At 52.0% G+C, this 16043-nt stretch overlaps 1 protein-coding gene across 1 annotated transcript in view; it reads left to right on the top strand.

Annotated features, from left to right (window-relative positions):
* The window catches only part of ALPK2 (alpha kinase 2), a gene marked incomplete at its 5' end in the record, with an annotated part of 122666 nt that overhangs the window by 95835 nt on the left and 10788 nt on the right, over positions 1 to 16043 (top strand). Inside the window, 2 exons of the mRNA XM_018039363.1 lie at positions 6186 to 6403; positions 12370 to 12418. Of these exons, the coding sequence (XP_017894852.1) occupies positions 6186 to 6403; positions 12370 to 12418 (267 nt within the window). The remainder of the gene's footprint in view (positions 1 to 6185; positions 6404 to 12369; positions 12419 to 16043) is intronic.

Here is a 16043-nt window from a genome sequence, read left to right as displayed (position 1 = left end):
CTCCACGGAGCACTACACGGAGGTGCAGTGTTTACCCACTGAGGTCAGTTACACTGACAAGTATCTGTTGGCCCATGTGCATGCTGGAGTGTCTGGAGCTCGTGTTTACTGATCTCTTATCTGGCTGAAACCACACGTGGGAAGAGAAGGGGCTGTGCCAGTGCCCGTTGGAAACTGCAGACGGAGCAGCCGTTTACACATCGGTGCAAATGGGGAAGGGGGGAAAGCAGGAAGGGCCTGCTTCTTATCCGCGTCATCTCTGAACTCGCAAAATGGAAGAGAAATCGCCTTCCTGAGCAGGTGCGTCGGGCACACCCCATACAGAGTCTCATGCCTGCTGCTCTTCAAGGTCTGCCTGTGTCCTCGGTGCACGCCTGCTGAGTCACTTCCGTCGTGTCCGGACCCTTTGAGACCCCGTGGACGGTAGCCCTTCAGGCTCCTCTGTCCATGGGATTCTCCAGGCAAGAACACTGGAGTGGGTTGCCATGCCTGCCTCCAGAGGACCTTCCCGACCCAGGGACTGAACCTGCGTCTCTTACGTCTCCTGCACTGGCGGGTTCTTTACCACTAGTGCCACCTGGGAAGCAATTCTCAGCAACTTCAAGAAAAATGAACATACTGCAAAGAAAACCACTCTCAGTTGCTTTTCTGTTCAGTGCACTGAGGTAGTCTGGACTGGGCCGTCTGTAGAGCTCAGCCCGTTCTTCAGCCCCTCTTGCTGCTCTGTTCTCTATAGTTCCTGGTTGAGGAAGAGTCCACCCAGTAATCAGTCCACCAGGCGTGGCACCGAAGTGCCCTCCTGCAGGGACATACCCAAGCTTTGTGAGAACTGACTCATACAGGACTTGGGGGCTTCTCTAAGGAAAAGAACACAATTATGAATATCAAGATACGGCCAGGGACTTGGAAAGGGTGAAGGACTTAGGCTTAATCAGCTTCCAGCAAATCTGCCACTGCTCTGGAAATGGCTGTGCATGTTTTGGAATCCAGATACCTTTCCTTATTGTGGGAGAGTTTGACCTCATTCATAGACAAGGGCAGGATATGGAGGGATAGTTCAGTTGCTCAGTCGTGTCTGACTCTTTGCGACCCCATGGACTGCAGTACACCAGGCCTCCCTGGCCATCACCAACTCCTGGAGTTTACCCAAACTCATGTCCATTGAGTTAGTGATGCCATCCAAGCATCTCATCCTCTGTCGTCCCCTTTTCCTCCTGCCCTCAGCCTTCCCCAGCATCAGGGTCTTTTCCAATGAGTCAGTTCTTCACATCAGGTGGCCAAAGCACTGGAATTTCAGCTTCAGCATCAGTCTTTCCCCAAGCATGGGATTGGCACTCAGCATCCGTGGTGGAAGGGTTGCCCACGTGGTGTCTCAGGACTGTGTCCTGGTCTAGATCCTGCTCCTGAGAGAAGTGCTCTGCCATCTGAAATTGGGTGGGGAAGAGGGGAGGTGCGCTTCTCGTTTTTTTTTTTTTTTTTTTTTAAGGAAATACTCATAAATGGCAGAAGGGGGTAAAATGCACCTGCCAAAGGCCGAGTTGCCTGCAGAAGGCTTTCTTTGGAACATTATGTTTTGCGTCTTTTAAAACTCAACTGAGTGTTGCATCCTTCCTCCCACTTTGCTGACGTTTTCTCTACGATCTTTGACTCGACACCTGGGGGTAGCCTCCAGCTGGACTCTGGGAGAGGGCAGGTCGTGGGTGGAGCCCACGTGTCCTCGGTGCTCTGGGAGATCCTTCCAGCTCTGCTTTCACTGCTGGGGAAGCAGCCCCCCGCAATGCTGTGCAAGTGCAGACCTGCCCAGGGAACCCTTCCTCGTGAGAGACCGACCTGAAGTCTCACCTCACTGCGGGAGGACCTGCCCCGGGTCCCCAGGGAGGTGGGGATGGTGGTGGTGCCTGTGACGGCATCTCTGGGGGGAGGAGGCCCCGCCCTGCCGCCCGCATGACTCTTCCTAAGCTTGGCTGTGGTCATGGCGTCGCACAGGATTGTTCTACGTGCTTACCTGTAGAGATTCTGGCTGAAAACCCGGGGCTCTTCCGAGGCCTTCACCGTAGGGCTTGTGTGTGGTCTTACTAACACAGCTGACCCCAGCCTCCCGCCCGGTCACCATCATTGGTGCAGGGGACTGTCACACCATCACTTTTTTATTCTGGCACTTAGGCCCTTCCAGAAGCCTCCTTTCTGAGCCTTTGAAAGCCTTAATAGTTGTTAGGTGTAAGTCCCTAATGCAGGTTCCTGTTTATCCGTTCGATCTGTACTAAACATATTCTTCATGTTAACAAACATCGAAAATTAGCATCTTACCTCTTCCTCAGGGTGGCCATCATAATTTCTGCTTTTAAGCCCTCGAAAACGGCATCTGTTGTGGTCAGACTTGAATGAGATGACCTCTCCTTGACTGTCAGGTCGTATCCTGTATCAGTCGTGACTAGGAGGGCTGCTCCGGGCCTCTGGTAGAAGCAGCCAGAGATGTTGCTAACATCCTATAATGCACAGGACAGTCACCGCCCAAGAATTGCCTGGTCCCAGATGTCCGTGCCGAGACTCAAACTTTGTCCTGTATACATATTCTCTTCTCCCCCAGACACTGAGCATTTACTATGAGCCAGGCTTTGTTCCAAGCTAGGTGATGGGCGCTTAAAGGATAAAAAGAAAATGAAGCAGGTTCTTGCTCCTCACAGCCAGCAGTGTGAGGCATGTAGGACAAAGCCCACTGTGTCGAGTGCAAGGAGTTATGGGGACACGGAGGAGGGAGGAGGGGTCTGGAAAGGCTTCCAAGAGGAGGGTGTTGAAGAATGAGTCGGAGTCTTCCAGATGAAGGGCAAGGGTGGAGACTAGCAAGCAAAGGGGGCAGCATGTCCAAAGAGATGAAGAGCCGTGAAAGAAGGTTTCCAAGGAGACGGGAAAAGTTCAGCAGATCTAGCGTGCTGGGAGGCAGAAAAAAAGGGGGGGGGCAGGGTAAGAGGCGGGAAGCCAGGAGGCCAGAATGCAGAGGACTTTAAATGCTCAGCTGATGAGCTTGGAAAGTGTTCTCTTGGCTTCGGGGGTGAGGAGGAGGCAGGGGTTAACCAGGAGCTTTAGCAGGGCAAACGAGCCACAGAGCAGACATGTCAATAATTTTATCTTCAGAACAGTTTTAGGTTCACAGCAAAATTGAATGGAGGGGACAGATTTCCACACCCCATCACCTCGCCCGCCATCCACACCCCTCACCAGGTCGGAACGTCTGTCACAATGAATCTCCATTGACATAACATCACTGCAGGCCCACAGCGTACATTAGGTTGTGCCTTCTGTGGGCTTGGACAACTGTCTACTGATGTGTTATATGGTACCATATAGAGTAGTTTCGTTGCCCTGAAAGTCCTCTGCATCGATGCGGCTCTTACAGCTATCTGCCTGGGGCAATGGATGTCCAAGGACAAGGCCCAGAGGCTGGATGCAGTGAGACCAGTCTGCAAGTGATTGCTACAGCCCCAAAAGGGGGCAGTGACGGTGGAACTAAGCCTCTGGCGTGGGGAGTTTGAGAGAACAGGCTTGCCTGACTTTCCGGGGGTAGGTGTGTTTAATCAGACTTACGGAAGGAGCCGGGCTTCCGTGATGGCTCAGCCATAGAGAGTCCCCCTGCAATACAGAAGATGCGGGTTTGATCCCTGGGGCAGGACGATCCCCTGGAGCAGGACGATCCCCTGGAGCAGGACGATCCCCTGGAGAATAGCAGCCCATTCCAGTATCCTTGCCTGGAGAATCCTATGGACAGAGGAGCCTGGGGGCCTACAGTCCATGGGGTTGCAAAAGAGTCGGACACGACTTAGTGACTAAACAAGAACAACAACATGGAGGAAGCAAAAAGGGAGAGGAGCCTGACGTGAACTTCTTGTGGCTCAGCTGGTAAAGAATCCGCCTGCAATGCAGGAGACCTGGCTTCAATCCCTGGGTTGGGAAGACTCCCTGGAGAAGGGAAAGGCTACCCACACTGGTATTCTGGCCTGGAGAATTCCATGGACAGAGGGGCCTGGCGGGCTGGGATAGGCCATAGGGTCGCAAAGAGTTGGACACAACTGAGCCGCTTTCACTTAGACGGGGCAGACGAAGTGGCCCCTTGAAGACAGTGAAGGCGGGGTAGACTCGTGTAGGTGTATGGCAGATGGATCACTCTGCACAGGCACAAGCTATCCAGTTGATTTTTTTTTGTTGAATGGAAAGAATGCAAAGGTACAGTTGCCAATAGACTCTACAGATGTTGGACTTGGGGTAAATAAGTAGTTCAGCCTTTGCCATGTTAAATTCGAGACGCCTTTTAGACATCAAGTGTAGATGGAGAGTCAGTTGGCTGGAGACGTGTCAGGATTTCAAGGGAGAGGTCTGGGCCTGCTGATGTAAATGCAGAAGCTGTCAACTCGTAAACTGTATTTAAAGCAAGGGAATTTAAAACTAGAGAACTGAGTGCAGAGCAAAGGAGACCTGTCCCAGGATGTGCCAGGGCGTAAAGGATGGGGAGAAACAAGGAACCAGCAAAGCAGGCAGACAGGAAGTAGCCAGGCAAGCAGAAAGGAAACCAAAAGGAAGTGAGTTTCTGGAGGGCGGGGGAAGATGTCTTAGAAACAAATGAGAGCGACTCTTCAGTGCCACTGAGAACGAGTCAGATGAGGGCGGAGAAAGGGGGACTGCTCTGCTGGGCAACGTGGTGCCCCAGACCGAGGTTTCTTTCAGCAGAAAGGCCGCTTTGGGTTCAGGAGAGACTGGGAGGGGGAAAGGGTTGTAGGCGGATTTGGGTTTTGATGGGAATGGCGAGTCGGGGTGGGAGTGGGCTGCGGGGTCCGCAGGCTGTGGAGTCATCACAGCGTGCCCACCGGGAAGGAGTCTGCAGGGGGACGGTCATGCAGGAGAGTGGGCCCCCTCCCGCCGGAGTGTCCTCGAGCCTCGGGGAGGGGCCGGGAATCCAGGGCGCCGGTGGGGCGAGGGCTCGGGTCGCAGCCAGAAGGGCTGGTCCTCGGGGGTGGGAGCGCGTGGTGGTGGCAGCTTTTAGAAGCTCTCTCAGCGTTTCCGTTTTTCCCGGTCCAACCAGGAAGCCGGGTGCTCAGCGTAGAGTGAGGCTGGGGGAGGTTGGAGGAGGGAGGGTCAGGCTTGGGTGGATTCCCTTGGGCGGTGGGGCGGTGGGGCGGGGCAGGGTCTGACCGCCGCCCCCGCCCCCCCCCCCCCCCCCCCCCCCACGCATCGCTGCTGCCTGGCCTCCCTGCTGCCTCTCCCGCCCCGTCCAGCCTCACACATGCCACCAGGGGTGCAGAGCGGCCCCTGTCGCATGCAAGTTTGATCTCCTCCTCCTCCAAGACCCTCCAACGTTTCTCACCCCCGCCCAGTACAAAGGGTGGAGTCTCCCAAGTGGCCCAGGGCCCCCAGTCCCGCCCCATTCCCTCCTGGCCTTGCTCGGCCACCGCCACCCTCCAGACACGCCGTCCCCCAGGCCCCCGCCCAGAACCTCACCATTTGCTGTTCCTTCCACTTGGAATGTTCCTGCCGAGACACCCTCATGGCTCCCCCCGCAAGCCCCACCTCCTACAGGCCTGTCTGCTCAAATGCTCCTTATTTTCGAGGCCATCTCCAACCTTCCTAAATCAAATCACAGCCCACTTGGGCTGCCTCCTCCCCCCCACTGCTCTGGTTCCTTATAGAGCACAGAGCGCGCTGCACCTGTTTGCTGCCTGGCGCCTGCATTTAAATGTAAGATCCTTGAGAGTGGAGCTTCCATCGTCTTCAGTGTTTTCTAGAAGGACATCTGGGAGGGAGACTGACACATAGAAGCCGCTGAGTGAATATTTGCTGATGGAATAAAAGGAAGGGTGGATACAAGGGTGCATATATGCTGGCTGGCTGGATGCATAGTCACCTGACCCGTGGGTCAGTGATGGACTCTAACGATGGCTATAAAGACATTCATTTCTACAGGAGCAATTAAACTCCATCGGAGGAAGAGTTTCTCATCAACTCTAGGAACAAATAAAAGGAACACACACCCCCCCTTTCTCCCCTATTAAATAATCACTGGCAGATATTTAGTCTACATCTGATGGAACCCGGGGGTTTATCCTGCAGTCCACTGCTCCTCCCGGTTGGGTAGAATGTCCCCATGTCTTTATTCCCATGTGACAATGCAATCCTGCCCATGTTCTCTTTCCTTCCAGGATCATTCCTATTTTCCTCATCCATCGACCTGAGAATAACATCCCGTACGCAACCGTAGAGGAAGAGCTGATTGGAGAATTCGTGAAGTATTCCATCAGGGATGGGAAGGAGATAAACTTCTTGAGAAGAGAGTCGGAGGCTGGGCAGAAGTGTTGCACCTTCCAGCACTGGGTCTACCAGAAAACAAGTGGCTGCCTGCTGGTCACAGACATGCAGGGTGAGCAGAGCAGCTTGGCCTGGGTTCCAGGGGTGCTCTGGGTCTGGAACGTTCCTGGGGGCGGAGGGGAGGCGGAAGGAGCGATCTCCTGGGTGCAGACTGTCAGCATCTTCGCCAGCAGAAAGTGTTACTAATGTCTCATGAGAAACAGTGACAAAGGAGCGTGAAATGACCCAGCCAATGGAGTAACAAAGTACACTTTAATAATTCATTCCAATTATAATTATTCATAATGCCTTCCCATTATAAGAGGTAACCAAAAATTGATGCTCTGTGTCAATAGGCACAAAATCAGGAATACATGAATATATGAAAATCCACACATACCAAAAGATTAATTAAAATGTAAGAATTCATTTGTAATAGGTGAAAGGGTCTTTCACGGGTGCTTGAGCTTTCAAGCTCCCCTGGTGAATTTACAGCACGTTTCCCATTTATACCCACCTCATGGGGAATGCATTTGGTGTATGAAATGGGGATGTCATCATTAGATTTCTCACAGAGAGGGCCCTGAGACAAGTTGCAGTTTGGGGTTTCCCCTAGACCACCAGCCTGCAGTTCACTGATTTTCTGGGAGGACTCATGGAACTCAGAAAAGCATTATGTTCGTGATTACGGTTTATTACAGTGAAAGGATACAGACTCAAATCAGTAAAGGGAAGAGGCACTTGGGGAAGGGTCCAGGGGAGACCAGGTGGGAGTTTCCAGGTGTCCCCTCCTGGTGGAGCCAGGGGTCAGTGCCCCTTTCTGGCGGGGAGGGGTGTGCATGGAGCATTGCCATCCAGAAATGTTCAGCCAAGATTTGTTTAGGGACCCATCACTGCTTGCCCGTGGGATGACCTCAGCCTCTAGCCTCTTCGGACAGTTTAAAAAAAAATTATTTGGCTGCACCAGGTCTTGGTTATGGAGTGTGGGATCTAGTTCCCTGATCAGGGATTGAACCCAGGCCCCCCTGCATTGAGATCATGGAGCCTTAGCCATCGGACCACCAGGGAAGTCTCTCTGACTTACCAGAGCTTAGCAGTTATCTCCAAAACGCTGGGCAGAAACAAATCCTTTATTTAGGCCAAGTTCATCTTCTATCGCACACAAATGTTCCAGTGCAAGTATTTGGGAGGGGACCCCAGGAAATGCTGGTAGGAGATTGAGAAAGTGTGGCAGGCGAAGGGAAAGAAAGTCGATACGGCGTCTGATAGCCAGTCACCGCTGTGAATTCCTGAAGCTGAAGCCCGGTGGGGAAAGTCTGGGAGGCTGAGCAGGACAAGCTTCTCAGCAAAGATCACACTCGAGGAGCAGGGGTGTTTATACTGCGAGGGGGGAGGTGAACTCCCCTGGGTTTGCTGCCGGCACGTGGGCCAGCCCTGCTGAGCGCAGCGAGGGCGTGTGACCCGAGAAAGGCTCTCAGGCCAAGAGAGGCTAGTGGAGGCATGTGGGGGGTATAGCTATGCACACGCATGAAGGGAGGGCAATGGGCTGCCGCCCCAGCAGCTTCGGCCACGGGGGCCTCCCTTTTCCTTCCCAGATGACAATGCTTTAGGAAAAACCTGACCTATAACTGGGTACCTGCTAATATCAGACATTGTCACACGCAAGGACCCCGAGCTCTGGAGCCTGGCGGTGAGGAGACGCCCCTGCACTTCCACGTCCCAGCCTTGAGCGGGCCGCTCACCTTTGTGTCTCAGCCCTTTCCACAGCGGGTGTCTGTGAGGATTACGCGAGAGAGGAAGACGTTTAGCACAGCGCTGACATGGTGTTCCCTATTTTTAAAATCTTCTGAAATAACCACGGGGATGGGAAGTTGCAAGACTGTGGAGAGGGTCTCCAGGTACCCCTCACCCGGCTTCGCCTAATGATAGCGCCTTGCATAGCCATAACACTGCCAGGAGGTTGACATCAGCACAATGTAACAAGTCTATAGACCTAACTTGGAGTTCATCAGTTTTTGCCTGCTTTCATTTTCCCCTGGTTTTGTTTCGTCTTGATAGCTCTGCCAAAGAGACATCATGATCCCCATTTTACAGATGGAAAAACAGAGGCTGGGAGTTAAGGATCTAATCATGGCTGTCAGTCAGCTGCTAAGAGGGGTCCCAGACTCCAACCCACTCTTTTTTTGAGTGCCAGACATCCCTGTTTGTTTTTTAAATCGAAGTAATTGCTTTACAATGTTGTTGGTGTCTGCTGGACAGCCACAGGAACCCGCTCTAAGCATACGTGCGTCTCCTCCCTGTCAAGCCTCCTTCCCACCCCTCTATGTCATTGCAGAGGGCAAGGCTGCGTTCCCTGTGTATAGAGCAGCTTCCCACTAACTATCTGACACGTGATGGTGTGTTTACAGCAACGCCACTCTCTCTCTCTACTTGTCCCACCCTCTCCTTTCCCCGCTGCAGCATGCTATTTCTGAACCCCAAGCGCTCTCCACGAAAACTCAAACTTACAAATTTGCAAGGCTTCCCAGGTATCCCTTAATGTTGAAGGCTGCTGTGAGGGGCTCCGCTGAGGCTAGCCGGAGAGTGTGGTGTTCAGACTTGAAGGGGAGCCTGACCTGCAAGCTGAAGACAGCCCTAACCACTCACTCGTGAAGAGACGCTGCTGCTGTGCACTCAAAACATGGTCTTCAGACAGCTGTCTCACCCAAACTGTCCACGCCACTCTCAGACTCGCCTGTGTTTGTCCTTCTGAGTTAAAAACTTTGTGTCAAATATGGTTGTTACACTGGGGAAAGCAGCCCTGGGAGCCTCGTGCATGGCTAATTTTGCTTCAGTTCAGTTCAGTCACTCAGTCGTGTCCGACTCTCTGCGACCCCATGAATCGCAGCACGCCAGGCCTCCCTGTCCATCCCCAACTCCCGGGGTTCACTCAGAGTTGCATCCATCGAGTCAATGATGCCATCCAGCCATCTCATCCTTTGCCGTCCTCTTCTCCTCCTGCCCCCAATCCCTCCCAGCATCAGAGTCTTTTCCAATGAGTCAACTCTTTGCATGAGGTGGCCAAAGTACTGGAGCTTCAGCTTTAGCATCATTCCCTCCAAAGAAATCCCAGGGTTGATCTCCTTCAGAATGGACTGGTTGGATCTTCTTGCAGTCCAAGGGACTCTCAAGAGTCTTCTCCAACACCACAGTTCAAAAGCAGCAATTCTTCGGCACTCAGCCTTCTTCACAGTCCAACTCTCACATCCATACACAACCACGGGAAAAACCATAGCCTTGACTAGACGGACCTTAGTCGGCAAAGTAATGTCTCTGCTTTTGAAGATGCTATCTAGGTTGCTCATAACTTTTCTTCCAGGCACCGGTAAACAGCTATAGGGGAACCTTACATCACCTTATGGTGGCATGTGTGGTTTAAAGTGTCGGCATGGTATCTCATAAGGGTGTTTTACTCTCTGCTACTGGGGAAGATTTCCATCATCTTCGCTGTGGCCCTAGGTAACACCTATTCTCTAAGCGAGTCCCACGTTTTATCGTTTTGCTGAGACTCTGGAATTAGGATTTTAAAAATCCCAAACAAACCCAAGCTCAAATATTGCTTTTTCTGACTCTTATTTTCTCCCTGGTTGCCTTCACGTGGTGATGGGATTGTGGCGAGTCCTGCAGGTTTGTGGGGCGAAAGGTGAGCCTGCCATTTAGCCCCAAGGCCCACAGGCACTGAAACCACTGTGATTCCTAAGAAGCTGTCAGCCCGATAATCCGAGGACTCAAATTCTGGGTTCTTGTGATACTGCCGCCTTCTGCCTTCCCTCGGAAACAACCCATAGATGACTGTCATCCCCGACACGCTTTAATAACTGCACACCATAATCCAAATTAGCGTCCTATAGAGACCCTTAATAACTTTGGTTGAATTGTTGGCAAATCATTAAGCCGAGTGAGAGAGAGGTTTCTTTTTGAAAATCATATTGTTTTTCCAGCATCGGTGACAGCTGGTAATTGTGGGACTCGAGGAAAAGCAATTCCCAAGCTCAAGGACCTTTTTGCCAAATGACTTTAAAATTGGACTTTTCTGCAGCTTAGAGCTGTAATTTTTAAATACAACATTTTCTACGAAACAAAATGTCCAGAGAGGGCTTTTGCGATTAGTGTTTTTCCTTCCCAAGTACAGTTCCTATGACAAAAACCGTGGGAAGCATTTCTACATATGTTTTCGTTGTTAACAGCTTTGAAAGCACGAGGCACATTTTAGTGGCCAACAGTGAAAGAGGCTTTTAGAATGCTTACTGGCAGCCTCAAAGTGCTGTGTCTAACTCAGCTCCCAGGCGCCCTGCAGGAAAGCGCGGCTCTTTGCTTCTATCTGACCAGCCTGAGCAGCCACGCGGCCTGTGTCTTCACCGCGGCCCAGGCAGGTGTTGCTGGATCAGAGCTCGAACCCTTTAGCCGTTGCTTTTCTGAGCCTCAGGGAGCAGTACTCCGAGGAACGGAGACCGTGGAACTAGGTTGCCATCCGGCCAGACCTTTCCTCTAGCCACAGCCTGGCCTGGCCGGGGCGAGTCAGGGGCCAGAGACGAGAAGGCGAGACCCAGGTGGCATGGCACCACGGAGCCCACATGTGCATGCCAGGTCGCTTCAGTCGTGTCCGCTCTGTGACCCTGTGGACTGTAGCCCTCCAGGGTCCGTGGACCCCATGCCCTGCTGTTAAGGACCGGCCATCAGGTGGCATGGGTGAGATTACGGCAGAGGTCTGTGGAGCTGGAGCTGTACCCACAGCCACCACCCTACAGAGGAAGGAACAGGGTTGGTGTCTGGTCTGGAAAGGAGATTCTGGAAAGGCCATAGGTTACCCACACTCTGGGCATCAGAGGACTGCCTTCCAGACAAGGTGGTGCTTGAGAGAGAGGCACTCCCCACCCCCTACCCCGCCACGGTGGAAGGCGGAAATCTTGCTCTTTTCCTCCTTGCAACACAACAGGACTTTCATTCTGTTTGAATCCCCGGTTCCCGAGCCATTGTCCCAGCTGCTCCTGCTGGGGGTTGGGGGAGAGGAAGAAGGTTCCTGTGTGTTTAGGATTCTAATAAGGATGCCCAGAGCTCTTCACTGACCCAGGGTGGGATGCTCAGAGCTGTGGTGTTGGTTTGCTCCACCCGTCTTCGCCCAACTTCCGATGCTTTAATGCAGCGGCCCCCAACCTTTTTGGCACCAGGAACCAATTTCATGGAAGACAGTTTTTCCATGGACCAGGGGTTGCGTGGGTGGGGGTTGGTTTTAGGATGATTCAAGAGCATTATATTTATCGTGGACTTTATTTCTGATCTAATGCTACCGCTGATCTGACAGCTGGTGCTGGTCCATGGCCTGGAGGTTGGGGACCCCTGGTTGAATGGATAGAAGTTAGGAAAAGCATCAAAGGGTTAGACCATGGGTGACACATGTCTGCATCTCCAGTCCAGTGGCTAAAAAGTCTACACATAACTCAAGAGGTTTTCCCTGGATCTAAAGCCGGCCCAGATAAACCTTCTATCCTGAATCAGATGCTGTCTTTATGGAGATGGGAAGGTGTAGGTCCGGAGCCTGGCCTTGAACTGAACAGATGCCTGTCTTGAACCCTCACTATTGAACTTGGTCCGCCCAGGCCACACCCAGCCCACTTCCTATTGGACAAGGGCTTCCACTCTCATTGAAGAGCACGGAGTAGACCTAGGCCCACAGCAGAGCATCTCTGGGGAGAGACCTCCGGGGCTGGTGCCAGGCCCCCTGCTCCAGCAGAGATGTGGGCCAGGCAGGCAGAGGACAGCGTCCCTGGGTGTGTGCTTTGGCTGGCTGCCCCCAAAGCCCACCTTCCCTACTGTGGCCCCATAGGCTGGAGGCACGCCTGGGATGCTATCCGCTGCTACTGAGGGAAACAAGAAGGGAAGCGTTTCTGCAGGAAGGGACAAGACGGGGCTGGGATTGCCCCTCCACCCCGTGAATGCGTGGTCCCTCTCTTCCGAGGAGCCTCGGGTAACACGTGCTGTCTCTGCTCTCTGTTCCTGTAGGTGTAGGCATGAAGTTAACCGACGTTGGCATAGCAACAGAGGCTAAAGGGTGAGTAGAAAGAAAAAAAAAATCTAGTGCCTGTCACTCAACTCTGGATTTCCAAACACCGTCTGGCAGAGGCGATTTTGTGTCCCAACCGTGGATGACAGATGCTCGTGGGATGAATTCGTTCACTTCTCTCACTTACCTAAAATATTTATGGACTTCATTCTCCTGAGGAGACACATGTGGTTTCCTAACTTTGAAACAAATAACTGAATATATTTCAAAATTAATGATCTGCAGGAGTGCAATGGGGGGAGGGGAACGCCAGCATTATTGGGAATTTTTTTTCACTAGGAATATTCCATTTTTCCAAACTTAATATTTTGACTATTAACTTCTTTTAAAAATTTGTGCAGTTGAGTGCAGTGAATTCAACTTGTATATTTTTAATGTATTTTCCCTGCATGTGTCCTAAGTTGCTTCAGTCATGTCCAACTCTTTGCAACCCTATGGACCAAAGCCTGGCAGGTTCCTCTGTTCCCTGTAATCTCTAGGCAAGAACACTGGAGTGGGTTGCCATGCCCTTCTCCAGGGGATCTTCCCAACTCATGGATGGAACCCGTATCTCTTATGTCTCCTTACCACTAGTGCCACCTGGGAAACCTGTATTTTTCCCCTGTACTCTGCACCAAATACTGAGTATTTTAGGCAGCTCCCAAACTCCCATGGTGGTGACTGATTAAAGGGCAGATGGCTATGGAAGGGCTGTGATTGATGACTCTGGTTTGTTATCAGTGGTGTTGATTTCCTAACTTCGGGTATCGCTTTGCTCACTATGGGGTGAGCAGTGCCCAGGTGGCCCTAAGATCATGTTTTACTGGGGTATTTCTTGAAAAAGTGGTCTCTCTTCTCTGCTTTGCTTGACCACCAGTGAGGAGAAAGCTGTCTGTCTGTGCTGCTTTGTGAAAATAGAGCTCTGGGTTGCAACTGCCAGGCTTTCTCCCACTGCTGATGTCCCCGTGGACTAGGACTGTTTGTAAGGAGGGGACACGGGGTGGGGGCAAGTGAGCTTTAGAAGGGTGGCTTGTGTTTTACAACGAGGCTCTTTCATGGTTCAGGCATGATGAAGCCGACAGATCAGGAGACAGTCGCCACTGAAGAGAGTTTGTTACTCAGTTCCCGAGAGGAAGGGGCTTGCCAGACCATGGCGGGGGGCCAGACAGGGAGGCCCCAGGGTCAGTCAGGCAGAAGGAGGGGAGGGGAAAACCTGGGCGAGAGCTTGGACTTGGGTCGTCTGTAAACTTCCGGGAGGCTCTGGGGTGTGGGGCTGGGTGGCGTTGCCTGGTGCCTGCCCTGTGGTGACTGGGGCAGGGGGCCCAGAGTGTGAGACCTGGTAGAGCAGATGGTGGGAGTGGGCTGCAGGCTGGTTAGCCGTCCTATGCGAGGCATTCTAGAAGGCCAGTCGTTGTCTCTAGGAATTGGCTGACTCTGGCAGGGGGAGCCACCATAGGGCCTGCAGAGCTGCAGATCTCAAAGCATCAGAAACACAGACGATCAAACAGCAGAACTGACATAGCTTACTCTCCTACAGCTGGGAGCAACGCATTTACTTAAGCTTTCTGGTGATTTCAGACCATTGGCATCAGCAGTCCTTTAACAAGTACAGTTTTCAATTAGTGTATGAAGGATGGAGAGAACAAGGGATTTGAGAAAAGTAGAAAGGGGAACACTCTTCTAACCTCCAGATCAACCAGTCTGATTCATGAAGTTTTCAGCAACTACACAGACGTTTTTAATCTGGCTTTAGAACAAAGAAGCAGCTTGACTGTGTTCCTGCTCAGGATAATAGCATTTTGCGGTAGAAAGATCTCCGTGCTGCACCCCCACTGCTGACCTGTCTACGAGTCAGGGACGTGGGTCCTGGCTGTAGGCTTGTCAAGAGCGTATGTCGTGGGGGGTGGCTATGATGTAGTGAGAGCAGGGATTTTTTTTTTTTTTTTAAAGACTTGGGTCAGATCTTGGTCCTGCCACCTGCTTCTGATTCTCCTATTGGTAACCTTGCTTCTTGGCATCATAGACACTTGACCCCAGTGATGAAAGTGACGACAGGGCATCCTGGTTTGCCCAGGGCAGCATCATTTCATGCCTGCCATCCTAGCATCCCATCTAGTTAGTTGTCCTGAGCAAGTTTCCCCGCTCAGAAAATGGACAGTGCCCCTATTTATTTATTTACGAAGAGATTTTCCTGGACCTCAGAAGAATTTCCTGAGTTAGAGCCTTCCTTCACAGGCCTCATGTCCTTTGTAGGATATGGCAGATCCAGGCATCATGCAGACCTGCTTTGAGTGCCGGGTTCTTGTCTCACCGGCTCTATGGACGTGAACCCTGACGTTCTCAAAGCCACTGAGGCGCACAGATGGGGACCCAGGCTGGTCCTGAGAATCCCCCAGCTCATCTGCATCCTGTCCCTGAGGCTCAGCACGTGCTTGATTAACGCTGGGTCTCCTTCCTCAGCTCACGCCCCAGCCTGACCTCAGAGTAGGCGAATTCCATACCATTACTTGGAACCACTTTCCACCAAAACAAAGCAGAAACCTGCCCAAGAAGTTTCAAAAACTAAGACAAGCATAAGAGTGATGATTTAAGATGTCTTTTAAAAAGCATCTTAACAACTTCCAGGAACCTGGGCCATGTTTTTTTTTTTTTTTTTTTCTCGTAATTTAAAAAAGAAATTCAATCCCTTTGGTTTTGTCCTCAGCTTTAATGTGACTTATCTGGCCTGGGACAGCTGCCCAGCACCCATTAGAGCCGAGAGCTGGCACCCAGTGCAAAATGTTGTCTCTTAAGTGTTACTTATTGCCTCCTCCCTAAAGAGGGGGTGGGAGAGAAGGGAATTCTGAAATGTCTAAGAAATATTAGCTATTAGGGGTATTAGATCATCCTGTCCGTTGTGTCTTTAAAAACCTTTTATTCAAACTTTTGCAGTCACTATTTTTCTCTAAAGAAATGTTTCTTAGCTCAGCTTGAAAAAACAAAAGAGGAATCTTCTCTGATCAGAGTACAAGGCGTGCGGTTTGGGAGATCTCTTTGGAGGTCCCTGGGGGCTGTGTCCATCCTGTCGTCTTTCTTCCCAAGGGTAGAGCAGGAGGTGCAGGGAAAGGGGGCTCCCTGACCACAGGCTGCAAGGGGTCCCCAGGGCCAGGACGTGAGATTCTGCTGAAGGAACTCGGGGAAAAGTCAGAGCTGCAGAAGGGAGCCTGGGCAGTCAACGCGAGAGATTCAGGGAAGGGTTTCAAGCACAAAGGCAGCGTAGACAGACAGAAGTCCATGTGGGACATGATCTCAAATCGGGGAGAGAAAGGCTGGGGAGCCTGGCGGGTGTCAGAGGCTCCAGAGAGTAGGTAGACGTGGCCAGGCCCCAGGCTGCTGCTGCTAAGTCACTTCAGTCGTGTCTGACTCTGCAACCCCATAGACAGCAGCCCACCAGGCTCCCCTGTCCCTGGGATTCTCCAGGCAAGAACACTGGAGTGGGTTGCCATTTCCTTCTCCAGTGCATGAAAGTGAAAAGTGAAAGTGAAGTCGCTCAGTCGTGTCCGACTCTGTGACCCCACGGACTGCAGCCCACCAGGCTCCTCCATCCATGGGATTTTCCAGGCAAGAGTACTGCAGTGGGGTGCCATTGGCACCT

Source organism: Capra hircus, chromosome 24 (genome assembly GCF_001704415.2).
Source record: "Capra hircus breed San Clemente chromosome 24, ASM170441v1, whole genome shotgun sequence".
NCBI classification, from domain to species: domain Eukaryota; kingdom Metazoa; phylum Chordata; class Mammalia; order Artiodactyla; family Bovidae; genus Capra; species Capra hircus.
The sequence above is the reverse complement of the archived record's forward strand: the minus strand, read 5'-3'. Positions and strand labels throughout refer to the sequence as shown.